The sequence below is a fragment of the Mycteria americana genome, chromosome 6 (assembly GCF_035582795.1).
Source record: "Mycteria americana isolate JAX WOST 10 ecotype Jacksonville Zoo and Gardens chromosome 6, USCA_MyAme_1.0, whole genome shotgun sequence".
NCBI lineage: Eukaryota > Metazoa > Chordata > Aves > Ciconiiformes > Ciconiidae > Mycteria > Mycteria americana.
In genome coordinates, this window is record NC_134370.1 from 46,668,679 (window position 1) to 46,689,828 (window position 21,150).

The following is a 21,150-nucleotide window of genomic DNA, read 5'->3' on the forward strand; positions in this document are numbered from 1 at the left end:
TCCAGAAAAGACCAGCCAAAGTCTCAGGAGTTTTCAAAAATGGAATTTGTAAGGAAATCTAGAGAATGAGGTGATTCAGTACAGATGAGAGGAAAATGAAAAAGAGCACTATGACAAGCAGTAGGATTTATCTAAAGTGTATTTTTCTGATTAAGGGTCTGGCAACTAAACTCTCTCTGGGTTCTCAGTGACAGGAAATAGGTACTTTCACAGGATGATTCGTCCTGTCTGTTTTAGGGTGAATTAAACTCCTTAAATCTGGAATCCTCCATTCTACCCATTGACAAGACTGAAGGGTGAGACAACTGGAAGGTGCTTTTGTGTGTGTTTGGGGGTTTTTTGGCAGGGCAAACATATGCTGCGGCTGGTATAGATGTTCTTCATACTTATTTTCATTGGTGGAAGTTGGATTCTTTTTCAGCGTCCTTCAAATAAGAAAAATGTCTGCATTAGCGGTTATGCTACATACTTATATATAGTGAATATGTAATATGCATCAATACATATTAGCAATGCAAATATGGCTATGTTACTATTGGAGCAATCAGACCAAATACTTCCTTTTTTCACAACAGAAAGGAATATGGGAAAACTTGTGATGGCATCTAATGAAAGAAGTTGATTTTTAATTTGCTTGCACAGGCTGGAAACATGTTAGAAAGTACCCTTGTGCCAGAGAAGCATGGGAATTACTTCAGTTTTAAGTGCTCTTCTCAGTACGTGAAGTAATAAGTAATGTGACTCTTAGTATGTGAGGAATCTTTATAGAAATCAGGTGACAGGTCTGATAATGCAAAGACTTTTTTACTCTTTGCTTTTCTATTCTGTGAAGAAATTTTCATTATTTGAGTCTCAACTGTCAAAGTCTTCATTGGTGCTAACATTTCCTGTTTTATCACTAGAACAAAAGTTATGACAAAGCAAAAGTAGAAAAAAAAAATGGTCGTTACAGAGTTCATCCTTCTGGGATTTGGGAATGGCCCTGAACTGGACTCTCTTCTCTTCCTGATGTTTCTGTCAATCTACATTGTAACCATAACTGGAAACATCTTCATCACTGTGCTGATGGTGGCTAATCGGCACCTTCACACGCCAATGTACTTCTTCCTGGGCGATTTGGCCTGCTTGGAAATCTGCTACAGCTCAAATATCTTGCCTAGGATGTTGCTTAGCTATCTGGGTGGAGACAGAAGTATTTTAGTCAATGGATGTTTTACACAATACTATTTCTTTGGTTGCTTGGCAGCTGCAGAGTGCTATCTCCTCGCAGTGATGTCCTATGATAGGTACCTAGCAGCGTGCAAACCCCTGCACTATCCATCCCATATGAATAGCAAGCTCTGTCTCCAGCTGGGTGCTGCATCTTGGATAAGTGGCTTTCTATCTAATTCTATGCTAACATTCCAGATCTCAAATTTAGATTTCCGTGGGCCTAATGAAATTGAACATTTTTTCTGTGACTCATTTCCAATGATAAAACTCTCCTGTGGTGACACTCATGTGGCAGGACTTGTCATTCTGTTGTGGCAGGTGTGTGCTCACTGCTTCCATTTCTTTTGATCTTCTCATCCTATCTCTACATTATTATCACCATCATGAGAATTCCTCCTGCCACTGGAAGGAAACAGGCCTTTTCCACTTGCTCCTCCCATCTTATTGTGGTGATTCTTTTTTACTGGTCAATATTAACTGTCTATGTACTTCCTCATCACGATACCCAAATATCTCCAAAGTAAGTCTTCTCTGTTTTTTATACCATTCTCACTCCCTTGGTCAATCCTCTCATCTACAGTCTGAGAAACACAGAAGTAAAGGAAGCTCTGCAAAAACAGACAAGTAAATTGCTGGCTTTCAGGGGACTGCTTTCTGTTAAAAAAGGGGGGTAGTAATCCTTAATGAGTTACAGGTTCAGACACAATTACATGGCATGCGAACATAGTTAATTTGAATAAAGCTTGGAAATACATAGCTGTACATCTTAAAAATAAATAAGCAGAGAAACAAAATAGGTAAATAATCTTGCTATCAGTTGGGGGGTGGTATGGAGAAAGAACATGAATATTGTAGTAGTCACTTTAGCATTAGCATCAAGGCGTGCTGAAGTCTCAGGCCACAAAAACTTTCACCTAGATCCACCAACCGTGCACTGAACTTTTACTTGGCTACATGAAGGAAGGCCCCCGAAACCGGTGCAAACCAGAGAGATAAGGAGGCTTCAACCTTAGCAGAAGCTGCAATCTTAGAGATAAGAGAAGAATCGGCCCACCTAGAGAAAATGAAAGGGCCCAATGAAGAACAGGAAGATCCCAGACCCAAATACTACTATTGGTCTGAACTGTCTCTGGAGGGGAGGGGAATTTAGATTGTAAGGGTATAATTACCCAGGGATTTCTTTGGTCTGGGTCACTCTCCGGAGGCACTCAGCTCGAGCTGTTTTCACTGCTGTACCAATAAATTCATCTGGAGTACGTCATATCAGAGACTCTGCTTTGGGAAACCTAGGGTCGAGCCAGAGGGGAGAGGAAGCGCCCGAGAGTGAGTGTCTGTGTGAGCGAGGAGTCAAAAAGGGGCACTCATCAGCAGTGGAGCTGCCTGCTGTGAAGTGACTCAGGTCCTAGCAGTTAAAGTCTCGGGTGGTGTGTGTGCAACTCTTTGAATGGTGTGTGAATGCTCAGGCAACGGCTTCTCCTTTAACACGAATATGTAGTGAACACTGTAAAGTAAGCAAAATAAATTCATGAATGTCATTGTATATGTATTATTGCACATGATATCTTCTTGCCTGCCTGCTTGCTTGCTTTTTCCTCACTACAGCCGAAATTCAGTTCAGGATAAGTTGAAACTCAGTTTATAGCAGATAGACCATTTCTTTATTAATGTTATGTTCTGGATTACTCTTAGTTTTTACATCTATGGTGTAGATATCTACATCCAAGATAGTTATCTGGACTCCCTTGATTGCAAATGAAGAGAGTGAGAAACATTGCTTGAACATGGTTCATGTGACGTATTTTAGAGGTCTGGTTTTGGTTAATATAAACCATGCTCTAGAAGGGCTCAGTTCAATATATTAAAGAACTCCTAGCTCATACAGAAGAACACTCAATGTAGACATCCAGTCTAAAATTAATTAAATACTATCCATATTTGGACTGACAATTAAAAGCTTAAAGTGAAAGCAAAACTCCCACAACAACATTGCAACAACTTCCAAAGAGGAATGCCCACTCTGTTGACGTTTGGTGGAGAGGAGAGGAGGGGAGATAAATGGAAAGGACCATCTTTACCACCCTGAAATTAGCTCATTTTGCATGTGTAGTTTTATTCTCCTTGATAACAATTAGGAAATAGGAAGAGCTGTTTAGAGATCTTCTGTAGGTTATAGAATTGTGATTGCTATGCAAGTTCTTATATTTAACATGGTTAAAAAAATAAAAGAAATAGTGGTTAGCAAAGCTTCACACTTCATTAAAGCATCTAGCAGTGCAATAAGCAGTGGAGAAAAGACAGCACAGGAACAGGAGTGACCATCACAGTAAGGAGATACAGCTTTTGAAAGCAGTTAGCAGAGCAAGAAATGGCTAATGGGAAACATCCCTGGTGTCTGGAGGAGGGAACAAATGGAGAGGGGATTAGCAAAAATAAGAAGGAATAGGTACCACTTGCCACACAAAGCTGTATGAGGCAGGAAAAGACTTCTCACACCTTGGCTAAGTTTAGGCAATTAATTAGAGCTCCGAACTCAAGAATACACATCTATCTGTCCCATAGCATATATCTACAATAGGCCAAATTAACCAGGCCCAGAAATGTCTATATTGCTTTATTTATTATAATGGATATCCATTAACACTTAGACATCTGCAAAGAAACTCTGCACGTGTGTTAGTCACCTAGTTTCCCAACATACTCACTAAATGGAAAATGGCATTTCTACATTGTGACTTATCTGCACATTTTGGACTTCTGAGGCTATGATGAATTAAGCCTTAGAAGTGCCTGTTCCTCTCCTTTGATTATAGGGCAACTGACTCTATGACATGCTCAGATGTAGAAATTTAGGACTCAAACCACTAGACAAACATAGGCCTTCAGTGCCGTTAGAGACACCCAGGAGCATCTTAGCTGGTCTCCAGTAATGTTCCAGAAGGACAGGTCTCCTGCGTACCTCTATCACGTTTGCCAGTCTTAAGCAGATCTCTTGGATACTCTAGAGCATTTTAAAAGTCACTAGATATGTCAACAACAATTAAACCACCGGATTACAGATGTCTGAAGTTAGGTATGGTGAATCTCTCTTTGACTTGCTACCAGGTTTCCTTACCTTGCACAAAATACTTTGTTCAATGTGGGTCTAGGACACTTTTCAAAAATTAGTTTTGGAAACTTCATGCTGAACTTCTAATTTTCTGAAGAGCTGTAGTTCAAGTGGGATCCATTTCACCTGAATTTATCCATTCAACTATAGACTTTTTAGCTAAATGACATGCTGCTACTACCTGCCTGATGATAAAGAGAGATAGCTGTCTTCAGAAGGTAATACACCCATCCTCAGATAGATGTCTAAAACAAATGGTCTGATTAGGTTTGGGGTTCCTTTCTCTCCATCAAGACAGACTTGATTAATAATTCAAACAAGGCATCTAGCAAAGGCTGTTTTCCTCCTCCCATTAGCTTTAAATGGAGAATCACACTTTGCTATTTAAACTTTATTTTAAATTTAAATTTTAACCTAATTATTGTTAATTTGATTGCTTCTACTCATGTAAGATTAACAAAAAAAAATTTAGCTTTCATTAATTTAAATTGTTCACAGTCCTCTACAATACCAAGGGAGATGTTTCATCTTCTGAGTATACTTGGTAATGAATCCAGAGAGGGGTTCCTATCTCAGGAAGCAATGTAAGATAGCATGTAGTTCAGAACAGTTGAACTTCACTCTTTCTTGGGGATCCTACAGGAAACTATTCACCATCCTGAAGTGTTGCCCAAAAGGCAGAAAAAGGTATCCCAGTATCTGAAATCATGAACAAAGGCATCATATCAGAAACTCTGGATTGCTTCTCATGAAAATTGAGGTATACCAGTATTTTCTATAATGAATATTGGCAAGGTAATGAAAATTGGCAAGAAAAATGCTTATTAGTATAGAGGGCTCAAGAAAAAAAAGTAATTTAATGTTTTTAAAGGTTAGAAGAGGATGCAACTGAGAACTCTAGATGTCTGCAATGCACACAGTGATGTCTGAGCTGTATGTTAAGACTTTCATGGAGATGTAAGAGATCTAAGTACTTGTAGCAATTAGCCTATTTTAGATTACTTCTAGAGAATGAACAAAAATAACATCTGAGAGTTGTTTCCATTCATAGATTGTAAGGGAAATGTAAATGGGTATCTCAGCTGCTGATGGTTGCCATATGGTTGTTTGCAGAAACAACACAAAAGCTTTTCTTGATCATTCAGGAAAAATATTTCATTTGTAAAAATACGTATTTTTTTAAAAAAACCTCCTCCCTGCTCTGAAATGGGTCTTTTTTAAAAGAAACAAAGTAGTTGCATAGTTTGGGAAAGGGGACACAGAGGACACACAGAGGACAATCAAGTTACAGAGTACTTACAGAGTACAGGTACAGAGTACCTACCCAAACGCATGGATGCAGCGGAGGGTACCAAGGGAAGTGGCTGATGCCATTGCAAGACTGGTATTTGTCATCTTTGACAAACTGGGGTAGGTTCCCAGTGACATCAAAAAAGCAAACGAGCTTCAAGAAGGCCAAGGAGAAAGTTTTGAGGAATGTCAGATTCACCTCAGCCTCGAGGAAGAATATGGAGCAAATCCTCCTGGAAGCCATGTCTAAGTACATGAAGGGCAGGAAAGGATGTGTAACAGCACAGATTTACTTAAAACACATCATGCCTGACCAACCTGACACCTTTCCAGGGTGAGATGACTGGCTCGGAGTGGGTGAGGGCAGAGTGGGTGAGGGCAGAGTGGTGGATGTCATTTAATGACTTCAGCAATTCTTGACATAGTAGCCTTGCAGCCAAACTGGGAAGATCTAAACTGGATGGGAAAACATTAGGTTGGTCTGCACCATCAAGACTTTAACGGGTAGTGGTCAACAATCTGAGTCTAGCTGGTAGCTGGCTATAAGAGGAATTCTTCACAGGCTGATACTGGGACTAATGCTGTTTCACATATTCATCAGTAACTGGGAAGATGTGATGGAGAACATCCTCAGGAGTTTCCAGATGACAGAAATTTGGGGACAGGGGAAGAGGGCCATACGCAGAAATGTCATGAAGTTTGAGACAAATGCCAAGTCCTGGCCATGGCACAAAAGATGCATAGGTATAGCTCGGGACTGACCATCTGAGGAGCAGCTCTGCAGAAAAGGATGTGGGGTTCCTGGTGGATGGCAAGCTGGACGTGACCCAGCAGTGTGTCCCTGCATTGGAGAGAAGTAACCATGTAGCTAGCTGTGTTAGCAAGAGCTAGCCAACTGGTCAAAGGAATGCACCCATTTCCCTCTGCTTGGCACTTGCAAGGCCACCTATGGAGAAAGGTGTCCCATTTTGGGATCCCTCTATACAAGAAAGAGATTCATAAATAGAAGAGTCCAGAAGAGGACCACTAAGATGATCAGAGGGAACACAGGTCAAGACAGTAACATACTGAAAGGCATTGTGTTTTATAACAATGCAGACTTGTAACTCCACTTTACTGTGAAGGAACATAGGAAGGTCAACCAGTGTTGATAATCAAAGTGCAGGCTGGAGGGTGCCTTAACTGAAAACTGTAGGAGAGGACCTTTCTCAGCTAATACTGCTTTCTGCAATGCATGTAGCTGCTCCTTTCTGTGCTAATGAATGGCACCTCCACATAGTGACACCAATAAAGATAACTGGATTAAGTGAGAAATAAAATCAAGGTTTCTGACTTACCTTTGTAGCTGGTGTAAAGACATGTAAACTGAGAAGGTAATTCATATGTTTACCTTGGATATGGTTATCTACATCACAAATATCTAAATACTGACAGGTAGCTTGCAGATGGTCTCCAAGAGGAAACTTTCTTCCAGTACTGAATTCATAAGCAATTGTCCAGTGGTACTGAATAAAGAACAATAGTTTAAAAAAAATCACAAAATTAGCAGGTCATTATTTTATATTTTAGCAGTGATAAGACCAAATAGTAAAATATATGTTCTGTCCATCGTTCAAGCTTCAAACATATGGCTGTACCATCCACAATTTTATAAGTCTTTATTTATTTGAAATCTGTATATACATATGTACATGTATGTGTGTGAAAACAGGGGAAAACATTTTTTTTCCTAAAAATAGAGCAGAGAATGTAATTAGATTTCAGTTCTGTAGGAAATGAATTTTGCACACAGAAAATAAAATAGGTGAATTGTTGATGAAAACGTATTTCAGAAAATACCAGTTGAACTGAAATATGAAGTAGACATGGCAACATTTTAGCTTAATTCAAAAGGAAAACAGACAAAATATAAGGAAAATCCTAGCTCTTCTGCACTGAAGCTCATTGTTTTTTCTTATTACCTCATTTTTATCATGTTGCTTTTTTTTAGTGTGCCTCTCAAAATGTTATTTGCCCAGCTATATTCGATTGTCCCACTTACTAAATAATGGAACCAGTTTCAGAGCAGCTCTCTATTTTTTTCTTCATCCCTATATAGACTTTTCTTCTCATGTCTTCCGTGTTGGCTTGTACAGGCTGTGTTGTTTCTCTTTCACATGGAAGCTGTTGAAGCACCAGGGCTCAGAAACCAGACCTCCTTCACCTTGCAGGGGTTCTCCCACCTCGTTGCTCTTCAGGTCTTCCTCTTCAAGAGAATTCTTCTGATGTTCCTAATCACGATGACAAGGAACTTTCTCATCATCAAAGTTGCAGCCATCAACTCTGCCTTGCACGCTCCTGTGTACTATTTTCTCAAAAACATGGCTTTAATTGAAATTTGCTTTACACTAAACATAGTGCCCAAGATGCTTGTGGATTTGTCACTGGAGGGAAAGGTCGTCTCCTTTTCTGCCTGTGCCCTACAACTTTACTTTGTTAAATTCTTTGTAACTTCTGAGTGTTTCCTCTTGGGTGCCACGGCATATGACCGATACATGGCTATATGCCATCCCTTGCACTACACCATAACAATGAACAGGGAGAGTGCGTCTTCATATGGTCATAGCATGCTGGATTGCTGGTATTCCGCTTTCTGTAGGACTCACTGGTTGGCTATCTAGCTAGCCCCTTTTGTGGCTCAAAGGAGATGATTGAACATTCCTTTTGTGGTATTGTTCCCATTCTGTATCTGGTCTGTTCAGAGCATCTTGTGTTCATTGCTACTGTTGTAATTGATTTGATCCCATTTATCTTCATAGCAGCCTCTTACATCCAGATAATCCATACCATCCTCCAAATGCCATCTGCTGAAGGAAGATGCAAAGCTTTTTTCACCTGCATTGCTCACCTGGCGGTGTTGACACTGTTCTACTGCACCACTGGCTTGATACATTTAAAGACAAAGTCCAGTCTCTTGGCAAACAGCAGGAAACTGGTGGCTCTTTCTTACACAGTAGTAACTCTTATGCTGAACCCAATCATCTACAGCTTATGAAACAAAGCAGTAAAGCATGCTCTGAGGTGGACATTTAGGAGAAGACAATTCTTCAGCAAGGTGTCTCTGCCCAGATAGTCTCACTGATTTTATGAAAAATGTTCACACTTGAAATGTTAAAAATCGAAGAATGAATGCATTCCTCAAAGTCTGTAAAGGATTTGGACATTTTAGCTTTTGTTGGAAAATACTGAGAAATGTACATAATCTGTATAATGAATAAATGAATATATTTAATGTAACTGTCCAAAATATTGCAGAGACTACAGAAATAAGTCATAAAATCTATACATTAACTACAAAATGTGTAAGGCTTTTTCCCTTCTTCTACATAATGGTTAGCTTTCAAGCATGTCTAAAATAAATCACTGCCATAAGAACACATTACTCCAGCATATATAAACCTAACTTGTAGCAAAATTCCAGCAAAGTCAGAAAAAACCATGCATATTTTCAGGAAAAATATACCAACAGAATGCTGGCATATTGATATAGTTCACCCCATCGTAATCAGTTCCTCCCACCAGAAAGTAAAGAGTAAGGAGAGAGATTCAGTTGACTGGATATAAGAATGAGATTCAGTTCAAGATTATGACATCCAACTGTAGGTATCTATACATAAGTCAGCACCTACATGCCCATCAAAGTCTATGACAATCTAGTCAATACAATCAGCAGCATTTAAGGAGTGAACAACTGAGAGGAGCTTACTTTGGCTGCTTGAACACAGATAACTAGCGCTGCTGGAAATGTCCTACATCATCTTATTTTGGTTCCAGTGCAAAAAGGTTTGAGTTTCCTGTAAGCCTGTGTTCTAGCTGCCAACTCAAATGTAACAGATAACCCTGGGGACTGCAGGCAACCAAGGATGTTTCAAGTCACACCTGTACTGCAACTTAGTCAAGGGATGTGCACCAGTGGTGTACCCAAAAGACCTCCAGCCATACCAGAAGAGTGTCAGGAAACTGAATCCAGGGTCCATGGCCCTGTATCCATTATTTTTCTGGAGAGATGAGCGATTGATACATCTCCAGCTGTGTGGGGGTGGTTAGGGATCCCACCGCATGATGTCACAGAATCACAGAATGATTGAGGTTGGAAGGGACCTCTGGACGTCAGCTTGTCCAACCCCCCTGCTCAAGCAGGGTCACCTAAAGCCAGTTACCCAGGATCATGTCCAGATGGCTTTCAAATATCTCCAAGGTGATCCCACAGGCTGTCAGAAGTGAGTATTTGCAAACCAGTACCAGGAAGAATTACTCAAGAACAGCTCAAAACCATATCTGAGAGGTACAACTCCAGACCCATTCATGCAGTATGGGAACACAGGTATGAAAGAAAACAGTATTTCGGGATACAGCAGTGAGTGATAAAACATGAGCCACCTCCAGGAAGACTTGCCTTAAAAAGGACTCCTTGAGAAGGAGGATTTCACTGGGCCATCAGGCTGTGCCATGGGAAAGCACTGCGGGGGCGGTGAAGGACTGCTGGTCGGTGGACACTTGGGCTGGAAATGTGAGTACATACCTGTTTTCTGCATCCTTGTGTCTATGTTGCCTGGGCTTTTTCTAATGAGCCTGGCCTCAACAGTGTGAGGGAAAGGAGGGGAGGGAGTGCTAGGAAAAGCTCAAGACTGGGCAAAAAAAGAAAGCTTAGGAGAATAGAAATCATCTTTTGAGGTGGCTGCATAGGTAAGTAGGTGTCAGGATGTGCTGAGTGGCCAGAACATTCAGCAGGGCTATTTGGGGAGAAGTGAGTTTTAGGCATGGAACTGGCAGGGGTTTTTGGGGAGGGAATGGGTTGGAGAAGGGAGAATTTACATGAAAAGTGTGGAAATTTGGGAAATTTCCCACATTTTAAATAGGAAATACAGGTCCTTTCACTTCACCAAATGCTTTTCCATGTTGTGTGTCCATCTTCTGTTAGTCTTGAAAAGCAAAAATTGCAAATATCTGCTATATGGTGACTCAAATCTAAGCTGGGGGCTGTCACTCCAGCAAGTGGGAGAAGTGTGGAGGAACAGGGAATGTGGGGAGTTTCCCATGGGGAAGAGGCAGGGCAAGCACTGCAGCTCCAAGGGAAAGGTATGAGCAAGGGCTGCAGGAGCAGGCAGGTTCTCCCAATTGCCACAGGTGAGAAGAGCATATGGACACAGCTCTTGAGACAGAACAACCCTGAGATGAGTAGGGGGACACCGGGAAATCTCTAGTCCCACCTCATCCTCAAAGCAGGGTCAGCTGTTGGTGTCAGACCACATTATTCTGGGCTTCATACAGCTCGGTCTTGAAAACTTCCAAGGACAGAAGCTGCACAACCTCCCTGCATGACCTGCTCCACTCCTTGACTGACTTCAAGGTCAAAAAGTATGCCCTTATATGCCATCTGCACCTTCTCCAGCAGCCCAGTTCTTGGACAGACATGGCTCAACATGAGAGGTCCCTTTCTCTGGGCATGGCCCCAGTACACACCTCAGTACCCCCATGGGGCAATGTAGCAAGTAGCTACCACACAGGTAGCAAGTGCCCCATGAGCTAGGCTAGCTAGTACCTCTATCAAGCCCTTGTTGGGTGCTTGGCTGACCTCCTTGGGAGATCAAGGCAAAGCATTTGTGAGATGGTGTGGTATTGTTGCTTGTCCCAGTGCCCTAGCAGGTCCTGCACACCCAGGTGGCTTAAGCAGGCAGGATCAGGGAACAGAGCTGTGGCTTGTGGCAGGCCTGACTTTGGCACCAGCACAAGGTCTGGCTGTTACCCCACTGACTGGATGCTAGCAGTCAAGTTCGTTAATAGAATCCAATAAGATGCCTGAAGCAGAGATGTGCTTGATAGGGTCAGCAACTCTTGGGGACTGTCATCCCAGGACACAAGAAGAGGAAAGGGATTGGCCAAAAGATCCATGTACCACCAATGTGGCGTAACACCAACCCATGGGAGGTCCACCCCACTTCCTTGCACCTATTGGAAATGGGCTGTGGGAGTGAAGAAGAAGGCAGGCAGTCATTACCAGAAACCCACCACGAGGCCAAACAGGCTCTGTGCCAGGTAAGCACATGGGTGACAGTCTCAGCTTCTCCTCCAAAATGAGGAGCCAAATCGCAGTGCTGACAGGCTGTCCTCCTTTCGCACCTGAGTCTTGCTCCCATGGAGCTGGTGTGAATACACTGATGCAGTTTGAGGTGGATATGAGGTGTGTGATGTGCTGAGTAGCTCAGGTCCCAAGCTTTCTCTTTTGTTTTTTTCCAAAAGTATTTAAATCTCCCAACTGCCAGCAGTTTTGCAAACTAGGCCCCCAAATTTGTGAGAAACTTGTACAAAAATACACCCACCTTCATTCTTTTACGTTCCACAGAGGATACTTGCCTGTTTTCCCAAAATCTTATGCATAGGCAGTTGTATTCAACAGGTGAATGGCAGCTCCTACCAAACTGGCCAAAAAACAGAAGATCCCAGATAGGCTTCTTCTGTGTTCAGCTTTCAGCAGCACAGTGGGGGACTTCGTCTGCAGTCCCCAGGAGGTCAAAGCAGATGGGACAGCCACACACCACAGCGTGTTCATTCATAGTCACCCAGATTGGTGGGAAAGCAGGGCTGTTAACTCACCTCGCACAGGATGTGCATCCTGCTGGGATAAGGGTACCACCACTGCTCACCCACCCTGCAGGACTCCCCGTTGCAGCATCCCCCAGAGCTGGGGTGCGGGCAGAGCCCCCCATGGGAGCATCCCCCAGGGCTGGGGTGGGGAGAATGGATGAGGATGTGTATATGAGATATCCTTATTAGAACAGCAGCAGAGTGGCACAGCGGAAGCATACTAGGCCTATAACCCAGAACTCGGTGGATCGAAGCCATAGCTAGGTGCTATGTTTATTGCCCGCCCCACCCCTTTTCCCTGAGGCAGCGGAGGAGTCCTACCCGCTCCTGCGCAGAGCCGACAGAGCAGTTGGGCACGGCGCCGGAAGCAGTAGTGCACTGTGGCCGGTTAGCTCAGTTGGTTAGAGCGTGGTGCTAATAACGCCAAGGTCGCGGGTTCGATCCCCGTACGGGCCATCCGCTGTTTTCGGGGTTTTTTTTTTTTTTTTTTTTCTTTCTGGCCTTCCGTTTTGTCTCGCCCAGCGCCAGGCGGTGATCGCGCAGGGATCCCGCAGGGCCCTCACCGGGGTCTCGCAACCCGGGGAGTGCGGAGAGGCAGGACCAAAAAACAAAAAAAAAACCAAAAGAGCTACGGTTTAGCAGAGGATGGTTTCGATCCATCGACCTCTGGGTTATGGGCCCAGCACGCTTCCGCTGCGCCACTCTGCTCCTTGCTAAGTTTGTCCCGCGCTGCCTATTTAGAGCTACTCTTACGTGCCTTCCTTGCCTGTATTTCCGTGTGTTTCTACAGGGGTCTTGCCTGTACTCCTCAGCCCTGAGAGATGGTCCCCTGGGACAGTTTCAGTCTCTAGTCTCCCCCCACGCTTTCCCTACTGCTTCTTTTGCAGGTTTTCGTTCGTATTCGAGGACAAACCTCACTGCATGCTGCAGCCAACAGCACCCATTTAAACGGTGAAGAATTGTCAAAAAACAGCATTGCACAGGAAGTCAGCGACTGGTCAGTATGCAACACATGCACCTGATTAAGCACCATAATAGTGTCACAAATGGGATCAAGCAAAATACACAAAATACATCATCACTATCACCACCGTCACAGCTTGCTGCACTGGAGGGGAGACCAAGGTTGCTGCTCATCTGGGAGCTTAGTGCTTCTCACCCCAGCTGGCCTCTGTGGAGAGATTTCCCTTCCCCACTTTTGCGTCTCTGTCTCCCTTTTTTATTTTTGCCCATGATAAATGTTTATTGTTAGACTCAATGTATGCCACCAGCTACAGACACTGCTAGTAGTCCTTTGTGCCTGCGAGCCTGTACCAGCACCCTTTGTGTAACACCTGGGGGATGCTCTGTTAGATGCTGCCAAATCCAGCAGCCCAACTCGGCCGAGGCTGCCATGGCTCCATGTCCCCAGCTTCAGCCAGCAGCAAGGCTGAGCATGTATCTCCTGGAGGTAAATACACACACACACCCCCAAACTGGTAGATGGGTAGTTAGATAGATGATACACAGCCCCTTTCATATCCTTATCCCTCTGTTTTCCCACATTTGTGGCTCCCCAAGCCACCTTGATCTCTCCTTTTCCCCACCTTTCCCCCTGAACATCCCATAATAAGTCTTGTATAATCCCAGAATGTGTCTCTCACCCCTAGGCAGTCACCCCCTCGGGCCAAGAGGTGACCTGGAGAGCTGCCCCCATTGACCATCATGATGGGTGCCACCTCCTGGCCCATGGACAGCCCTGGGAGCAGCTGGGTCGGGGGATCCCTGGCACAATGGAGGTTCCCAAGGTTCGTCCACCTCTCGTTGTTCCTTTGCTCCTCTTCATTCATGGAGATGAGCCTTTAATCACATAACCTAATGTTGTCTCATGGTGTGGGGGTGGGGGGGCTGCCTGCACCCCAGCCCTGGGTGATGCTCCTGGGGGGGGAGCCTGCCTGCATCCACCAGCCCCAAGGGATGCACCCATGGAGGATGCCCTGCAAGAGCCACCTCACAGAGATCCTTCCAACAGGAAGAGCGTGCCTTCCCCAACACACCACTTTTCTGCAACAAAGCCAGGTCTGATCCCTCCCTCTCCCCTCACTGCAGCAGTTTTGGGAGGGAACCAGGCAGCAAAGACCAGTGTTAGCCCCTGCCCCTACCAGCCCTGGCCTCTCTGGCTCCTCTCCATGCCAGCCATGCCAGCCCTGGCTGACCCTGACACCTCCCTTCTCATCCCACATTCTGTCCCATCCCTTCCAGAGTGCCCCTTGCACCAGCCTCAGCAGACCCACAGCCCCCAGCACTGCCAGGGCTGGCACTGCCTTGGCCCCTTGGTACCTGGCTGAGGTGCCGTGGTGGACTGCCCCTACCCCAAGGCACTGCACCCCAGCCAGGCTGCAGCTGCTGCACCTCACTGCAACCCCACAGGAGCATCTTCAGCTCTGCAGGTCCTGGAGGAAATGAGGATGAGATTGTGAGAGGGGTTGGACACGGGCTTGGGTTCAGACAGGGGGATGTGGCTCTAAGAGGGCGTGTCAGGGATGCAGTTGGAGCTCAGGCATGGGATGCAGCACTGGGTTGTCAGGATGGACCGCTCTTGAGCATGGAGGTGATCCTTGAATATCAACCTCCTTTCTTGGGCCCCTCTTCCCTCCAGGGCCTTATCCCATGGGACTGTATCAAGCAGATCTCTAAAGAGGCCAAAGTCCGCTCTCCTGAAGTCCAGCATTGTGATCTTGATTTTTGCCTGGCTACCTCCCCTCAGGACTCTGAACTCCACCATCTCATGGTCACTGCAGCCAATGCTGCATTTGACCTTCACATCCACAACAAGCCTTTCCTTGATGGTGAGTACAAGGCACCTCTCCTCATTGGCTCCTCTATCACTTGGGTCAGGAAGTTGCCACTGATGCTCACCAGGAACCTCCTGGATTGCTTATGCCCTGCTGTGTTGTCCTACCAGCATACATCGGGGTGCTGAAGTCCCCCATGAGGACTAGGGTATGTGAATGTGAGCTGTCTGTAGGCAGCCTCATCTACTTGTTCTTCCTGGTCAGGTGGCCTATAATGGACACTCACTACCATGTCACCCATACTGGCCAGCTCTTTAATCCCGACCCATAAACTCTCATTTGCCTCCTCACCCATCCCCAGGCAGAGCTCCAGATACTCCAGCGGCTGCCTCACATAACAGACAACTCCCCTTCCTCATCTTCCTGGCCTGTCCTTCCTAAAGAGCCTGTGTCGCTCCATTGCAACACTCCAGTCATGTAAGCTGTCCCACCACATCTCCATGATCCCAAAAAGACCACAGTCATGTGACTGCACACAGATCTCCAGTTCCTCGTCTTTATTCCCCATGCTGCGTGCATTAGCATACAGGCATGACAGAGAGGCAGCCCAGCATGCTGATTGCCCAGAAAGGGTTTAAAGGGTTTGGGGAATTTCTCCATAGCGGTGTCTTGTAGGCACTTTCTTGCTTGCATGCAAGTGCTGAAGGTGACCCCGCTTAAGCCTCGTTTTGCTGATTTTGTGTTCCCGTTCATTCACATCACCCCAGACACTTTGCTGTCAGCCCTGTGCACCATGCCCATACCCCTGACTATGGCCCCCCGAGCTCTGTAGTCATGTTTGACACTCTCTAGGTTGCCCTTGGGATGATCACTGGTACCCACATGGAAAAACAGCAAGGGGTGATAGTCAGAGGGTCAGACAAGCTTTGGCAGTCTCTCCACAACACCCCAGATCTGGGCCCACAGCAAGCAGCTCACTTCTCTAGACAAGTCAAGTCATACCCTGCAGCAGGGAGTCACCCACTACTATCACTTGCTGCTTCCTCCTGGTGGTCTTGCATGGTTTGGGTCAGTTAGCTCAGACAGTTGACTTGAAAGCACACCCAACCTCCTCCTCAGCTTTGAGGACAGTGAACCTGTTCCATTGTTACAAGCCTTCAGGTGGAGCAGGAGCCTTCCTCTTGGTGCTACAAGTCACCAGCTTCCAACCCTTGCCTTCCTTGTAGTTTCCACTTATGATCTGCTACAGGCTCTGTCCATCACCCCACTGCAGCTGAGGTCCAGGGATCTTGAAGTGCAGGGTCTGAGAAGATCTGTCTATCTCCTTCTCATGCTCTCTGATGCTGCTTAGCCTGCTGACTTCCTCCTATAACTAGTCCACAGGTTACTATAACTAGTAACACAGGTCTTCAACACCACCACACCTCCAGCAGGGGAGACCATCTCTGCCAGCCTCAGGGGGAGGCCCCAGGCACTCCTTGCAGCCTGGGACTTGCAGGGCTTCATCCACCATCTGAAACTGTCTGGGTTGAAGCCTCTGCCCTGGCAGGGACAGCTGCTTCAACACCTGCTGGAGAATGTGCTCTGTGCTGTGTCACCATCACATCTGAGAAGATTTAGGCTGGTCTAAACCAAGATAAGGTCCCCTTCTTTGCATCCTTCTGCATCAGCTAGCTTCACTCTCAGCTTAGCTGCAGCTCAGCCAATTTTCCATTCATCCTGTAGTCCACCCATCCAGGCCTATCTCCTCAGTGAGGCTGCAGGGTCACTATGGGAGACCACGCTGAAAGGCTTCCTGAAGTCAAGGAAAATTACTTCCACTGTCCTTACGTCATCCATCAAGCCAGTTATCACACCACAGAAAGAAGCCATGTTGGGCAAAAGAGTACAGTGGAGAACTCCTTAGATCAAGGTGCTCTAAAAGCTCAAAAGCAACACCAGCTCCAGGGCTGCTTCATCTGCTGCAGATGTTTTGAAGGACCAGGATATAAAAGCATGTACTGAGCACTTTTATTCAGCTAGGGAGTTGGGAAAGGAGACCAGGACAGCCTGCCCAGGAAAACCAGACATCAGGAAAGAAGGAGCACTGATCTGCAGGTTGAGGAGTGTGCAGTAGAGCTCAGGAGGATGTGGTGGGAGCTTGGAGATGTGTGGGTAGGTACAACATAGGAGGTATCCCAAGCTGCAGAGGGATAAATAAAAGAAATGCAGGTATGGAACTGGTTAAAAAGAGAGGAAGTGAGCACGCAGGCAAAAGTCATGTTTGTTAGGTACTTTTATTGTAAAAGTACCTAACCTAACTTTTATTGTAAAAGTACACCCTTGAAAAATTCTGATCTCCATAGATGGGTGTATTGGGTATACATAGCAAGGTTGGTGTCCTGGTTTCGGCTGGAATAGAGTTGATTTCCTTCCTAGTGGCTGGTGTAGTGCTGTGTTTTGGGTTTTAGTATGAGAATAATATTGATAACACACTGATGTTTTGGCTGTTGCTAAGTGGTATTTACACTGGTCAAGGACTTTTTTTTCAGCTCCCCATGCTCTGCCAGGTGCCCAAGAAGCTGGGAGGGGACACAGCCAGGATTGTTGATCCAAACTGACCAAAGAGCTATTCCATACCATATGACATCATGCTCAGTATACAAAGCTGGGGAAGCAGAAGGAAGGGGGGGACATTCAGAGTGATGGTGTTTGTCTTCCCAAGTAACCATTACGCATGAGGGAGCCCTGCTTTCCTGGAGATGGCTGAACACCTGCCTGCCCATGGGAAGTAGTGAATGAATTCTACACCAATGCACGCAGCATGGGCAACAAGCAGGAGGAGTTGGAAGCCATTGTACATCAGGAAAACTATGATATGGTTGCCATCACGGAAACATGGTGGGATGACTCACACAACTGGAGTGCGGCGATGGACGGCTATAAACTCTTCAGGAGGGATAGGCGAGGCAGGAGAGGTGGTGGGGTAGCCCTATACGTCAGGGAGTGTCTGGATAGTTTAGAGCTCGATGATGGTGATGATAGGGTGGAGTGTCTATGGGTAAGAATCAGGGCAAAGGCCAACAAGGCAGATATTGTGGTGGGAGTCTGTTACAGACCACCCAACCAGGCTGAGGAGACTGACGAACTATTCTATAAGCAGCTGGGAGAAGCCTCACAATTGCTAGCCCTTGTTCTTGTGGGGGACTTCAACCTGCCGGATGTCTGCTGGAAATACAATACAGCAGAGAGGAAACAGTCTAGGAGGTTCCTGGAGCATGTGGCAGATGATAACTTCCTGACACAGCTGGTGAGTGAGCCAACTAGGGAAGGTGCACCGCTGGACCTCTTGTTCACAAACAGAGAAGGACTTGTGAGCCGTATGATGGCTGGAGGCTGTCTTGGGCAGAGTGATCATGAAATGACAGAGGTTTTGATACTTGGAGAAGCAGCGAGGGGGGTCAGCAAAACTGCCACCTTAGACTTCCAGAGGGCGGACTTCGGCCTGTTTAGGAGACTGGTCGAGAGAGTCCCCTGGGAGGCAGCCCTAATGGGCAAAGGAGTCCACGAAGGCTGGACATTCTTTAAGGAGGAAGTCCTAAAGGCACAAGAGCGGGCTGTCCCCAGGTGCTGAAAGACGAGCCGGCGGGGAAGACCGGCCTGGCTGACTAGAGAGCTCTGGCTCGAACGCAGGAAAAAGAGAAGAGTCTATGACCTCTGGAAGAAGGGGCAGGTAACTCAGGAGGACTACAAAGGTGTAGCAAGGCTGTGCAGGGAGAAAATTAGAAGGGCCAAAGCTGAGCTAGAGCTCAGTCTGGCTGCTGCTGTAAAAGACAACAAAGAACACTTTTTCAAATACATTAGCAGCAAAAGGAGAGCTAAGGAGAATCTCCAGCCCCTAGTAGACAGGGGAGGGAACACAGTGATCAAGGATGAGGAAAAGGCTGAGGTACTTAATGCCTTCTTTGCCTCAGTCTTTAATAGCAGGGCCAATTGTTCTCTGGGTACCCAGCCCCTGGAGTTGGAAGATAGGGACGGGGACCAGAATGGAGCCCCCATAATCCAGGGGGAAATGGTTAGTGACCTGCTGCACCACTTAGATACTCACAAGTCTATGGGGCCTGATGAGATCCACCTGAAAGTACTGAAGGAACTGGCAGATGTGCTCACCAAGCCCCTTTCCATCATTTACCAGCAGTCCTGGCTACCTGGGGAGGTCCCTGCTGACTGGAGATTAGCTAATGTGACACCCATCTTCAAGAAGGGCTGAAAGGAGGACCCAGGGAACTACAGGCCTGTCAGCCTGAGCTCGGTACCGGGGAAGCTGATGGAGCAGATCATCCTGAGTGCTATCACACGGCATGTAGAGAATAACCAAGGGATCAAGCCCAGCCAGCATGGGTTCAGGAAAGGCAGGCCCTGCTTGACCAACCTGATCTCCTTCTACAAGGTGACCCGCCTAGTGGATGAGGGAAAGGCTGTGGATGTTGTCTACCTAGACTTCAGTAAAGCCTTTGACATGGTTTCCCACAGCATTCTCCTGGAGACACTGGCTGCTCATGGCTTGGATGGGTGTACTCTTCACTGGGTAAAGAACTGGCTGGATGGCCGGGCCCAAAGAGTAGTGGTGAATGGAGTTTACTCCAGTTGACGGCCGGTCACAAGCGGTGTTCCCCAGGGCTCTGTGTTGGGGCCAGTTCTGTTTAATATCTTTATCAATGATTTGGACGAAGGGATCGAGTGCACTCTCAGTAAGTTTGCAGATGACACCAAGTTGTGTGGGAGTGTTGATCTGCTTGAGGGTAGGCAGGCTCTGCAGAGGGACCTGGACAGGCTGGATCGATGGGCCGAGGTCAGTTGTATGGTGTTTAACAAGGCCAAGTGCAAGGTCCTGCACTTGGGCCACAGCAACCCCATGCAACGCTACAGGCTTGGGGAAGAGTGGCTGGAAAGCTGCCTGGCAGAAAAGGACCTGGGGGTGTTGGTTGACAGCTGCCTGAATATGAGCCAGCAGTGTGCCCAGGTGGCCAAGAAAGCCAATGGCATCCTGGCTTGTATCAAAAATAGCATGGCCAGCAGGACTAAGGGAGTGATCGTGCCCCTGTACTTGGCACTGGTGAGGCCGCACCTCAAATACTGTGTTCAGTTTTGGGCCCCCCACTACAAGAGAGACATTGAGGTGCTGGAGTGTGTCCAGAGAAGGGCAACAAAGCTGGTGAAGGGTCTAGAGCACAAGTCTTATGAGGAGCGGCTGAGGGAGCTGGGATTGTTTAGCCTGGAGAAAAGGAGGCTGAGGGGAGACCTTACCACTCTCTACAACTACCTGAAAGGAGGTTGTAGAGAGGTGGGGGTCGGTCTCTTCTCCCAGGTAACAAGTGATAGGACAAGAGGAAATGGCCTCAAGTTGCACCAGGGGAGGTTTAGACTGGATATTAGGAAATTTTACTTCACTGAAAGGGTTATCAAGCATTGGAAGAGGCTGCCCAGGGAAGTGGTTGAGTCACCATCCCTGGAGGTATTTAAAAGATGTTTGGATGAGGTGCTTAGGGACATGGTATAGTGGTGGTCTTGGCAGTGTTAGGTTTATGGTTGGACTCGATGATCTTAAAGGTCTTTTCCAACCTATACGATTCTGTGATTCTGTGAATTCCTTGCTTTGCTTTGCTTTGCTCACACGTGCAGCTTTTGCTTTCCCTGTTAAACTGTCCTTATCTCAATCCACGAGTGTTCTCACTTTTACTCTTCCGATTCTCTTCCCCATCCCACCGCAGGGGGAGTGAGCGAGTGGCTGCGTGGTGCTTAGTTGCTGTCTGGGGCTAAACCACGACAGTTGGGGAGGCGGGGGGGGGGCAGCAGTGCTGCAGGGGTGGCCTCAGCTGAGCAATCAGCAAAGCTGGTGGCACCTCTGTAAAAACATATTTAAGAAAGGACAAACACTGCCCAGAGTGAGGAAAAGAAATATGCAAGAAACAATCCCGCTAGCACCAAGGGCTGAGCACAAAGAGTGGCAGGAGTTACTCCCAGCGCTGCAGCAGATTCCTCTGCAGCCTGTGGACGACACCATGACAGAGCAGGTTGTCCCCTGCAGCCTGTGGAGAGGACCACACAGTAGCAGATATCCACAGAGGCCCCTGCCAGAGTAAGCGGGTAGTCCCTGAAGGAACT

At 46.4% G+C, this 21,150-nt stretch overlaps 1 protein-coding gene, 2 non-coding genes and 1 pseudogene across 3 annotated transcripts; 3 read left to right on the forward strand and 1 right to left on the reverse strand.

Annotated features, from left to right (window-relative positions):
* Positions 1–939: 939 nt before the first annotated feature.
* Positions 940–2,707, forward strand: LOC142411954 (olfactory receptor 5AP2-like). Its single transcript, XM_075506616.1, is given in 3 exon segments — positions 940–1,516; positions 1,519–1,836; positions 2,676–2,707. Coding segments are annotated over 3 exon segments (927 nt in total).
* A 3,240-nt stretch (positions 2,708–5,947) lies between these two features.
* Positions 5,948–8,720, forward strand: LOC142411955 (olfactory receptor 10A7-like; annotated as a pseudogene).
* Positions 8,721–12,614: 3,894 nt separating this feature from the next.
* On the forward strand, positions 12,615–12,688 carry TRNAI-AAU (transfer RNA isoleucine (anticodon AAU)). The gene has a single exon. It is a non-coding gene; the product is annotated as a tRNA-Ile (tRNA).
* A 180-nt stretch (positions 12,689–12,868) lies between these two features.
* On the reverse strand, positions 12,869–12,940 carry TRNAM-CAU (transfer RNA methionine (anticodon CAU)). The gene has a single exon. It is a non-coding gene; the product is annotated as a tRNA-Met (tRNA).
* Positions 12,941–21,150: the final 8,210 nt, after the last annotated feature.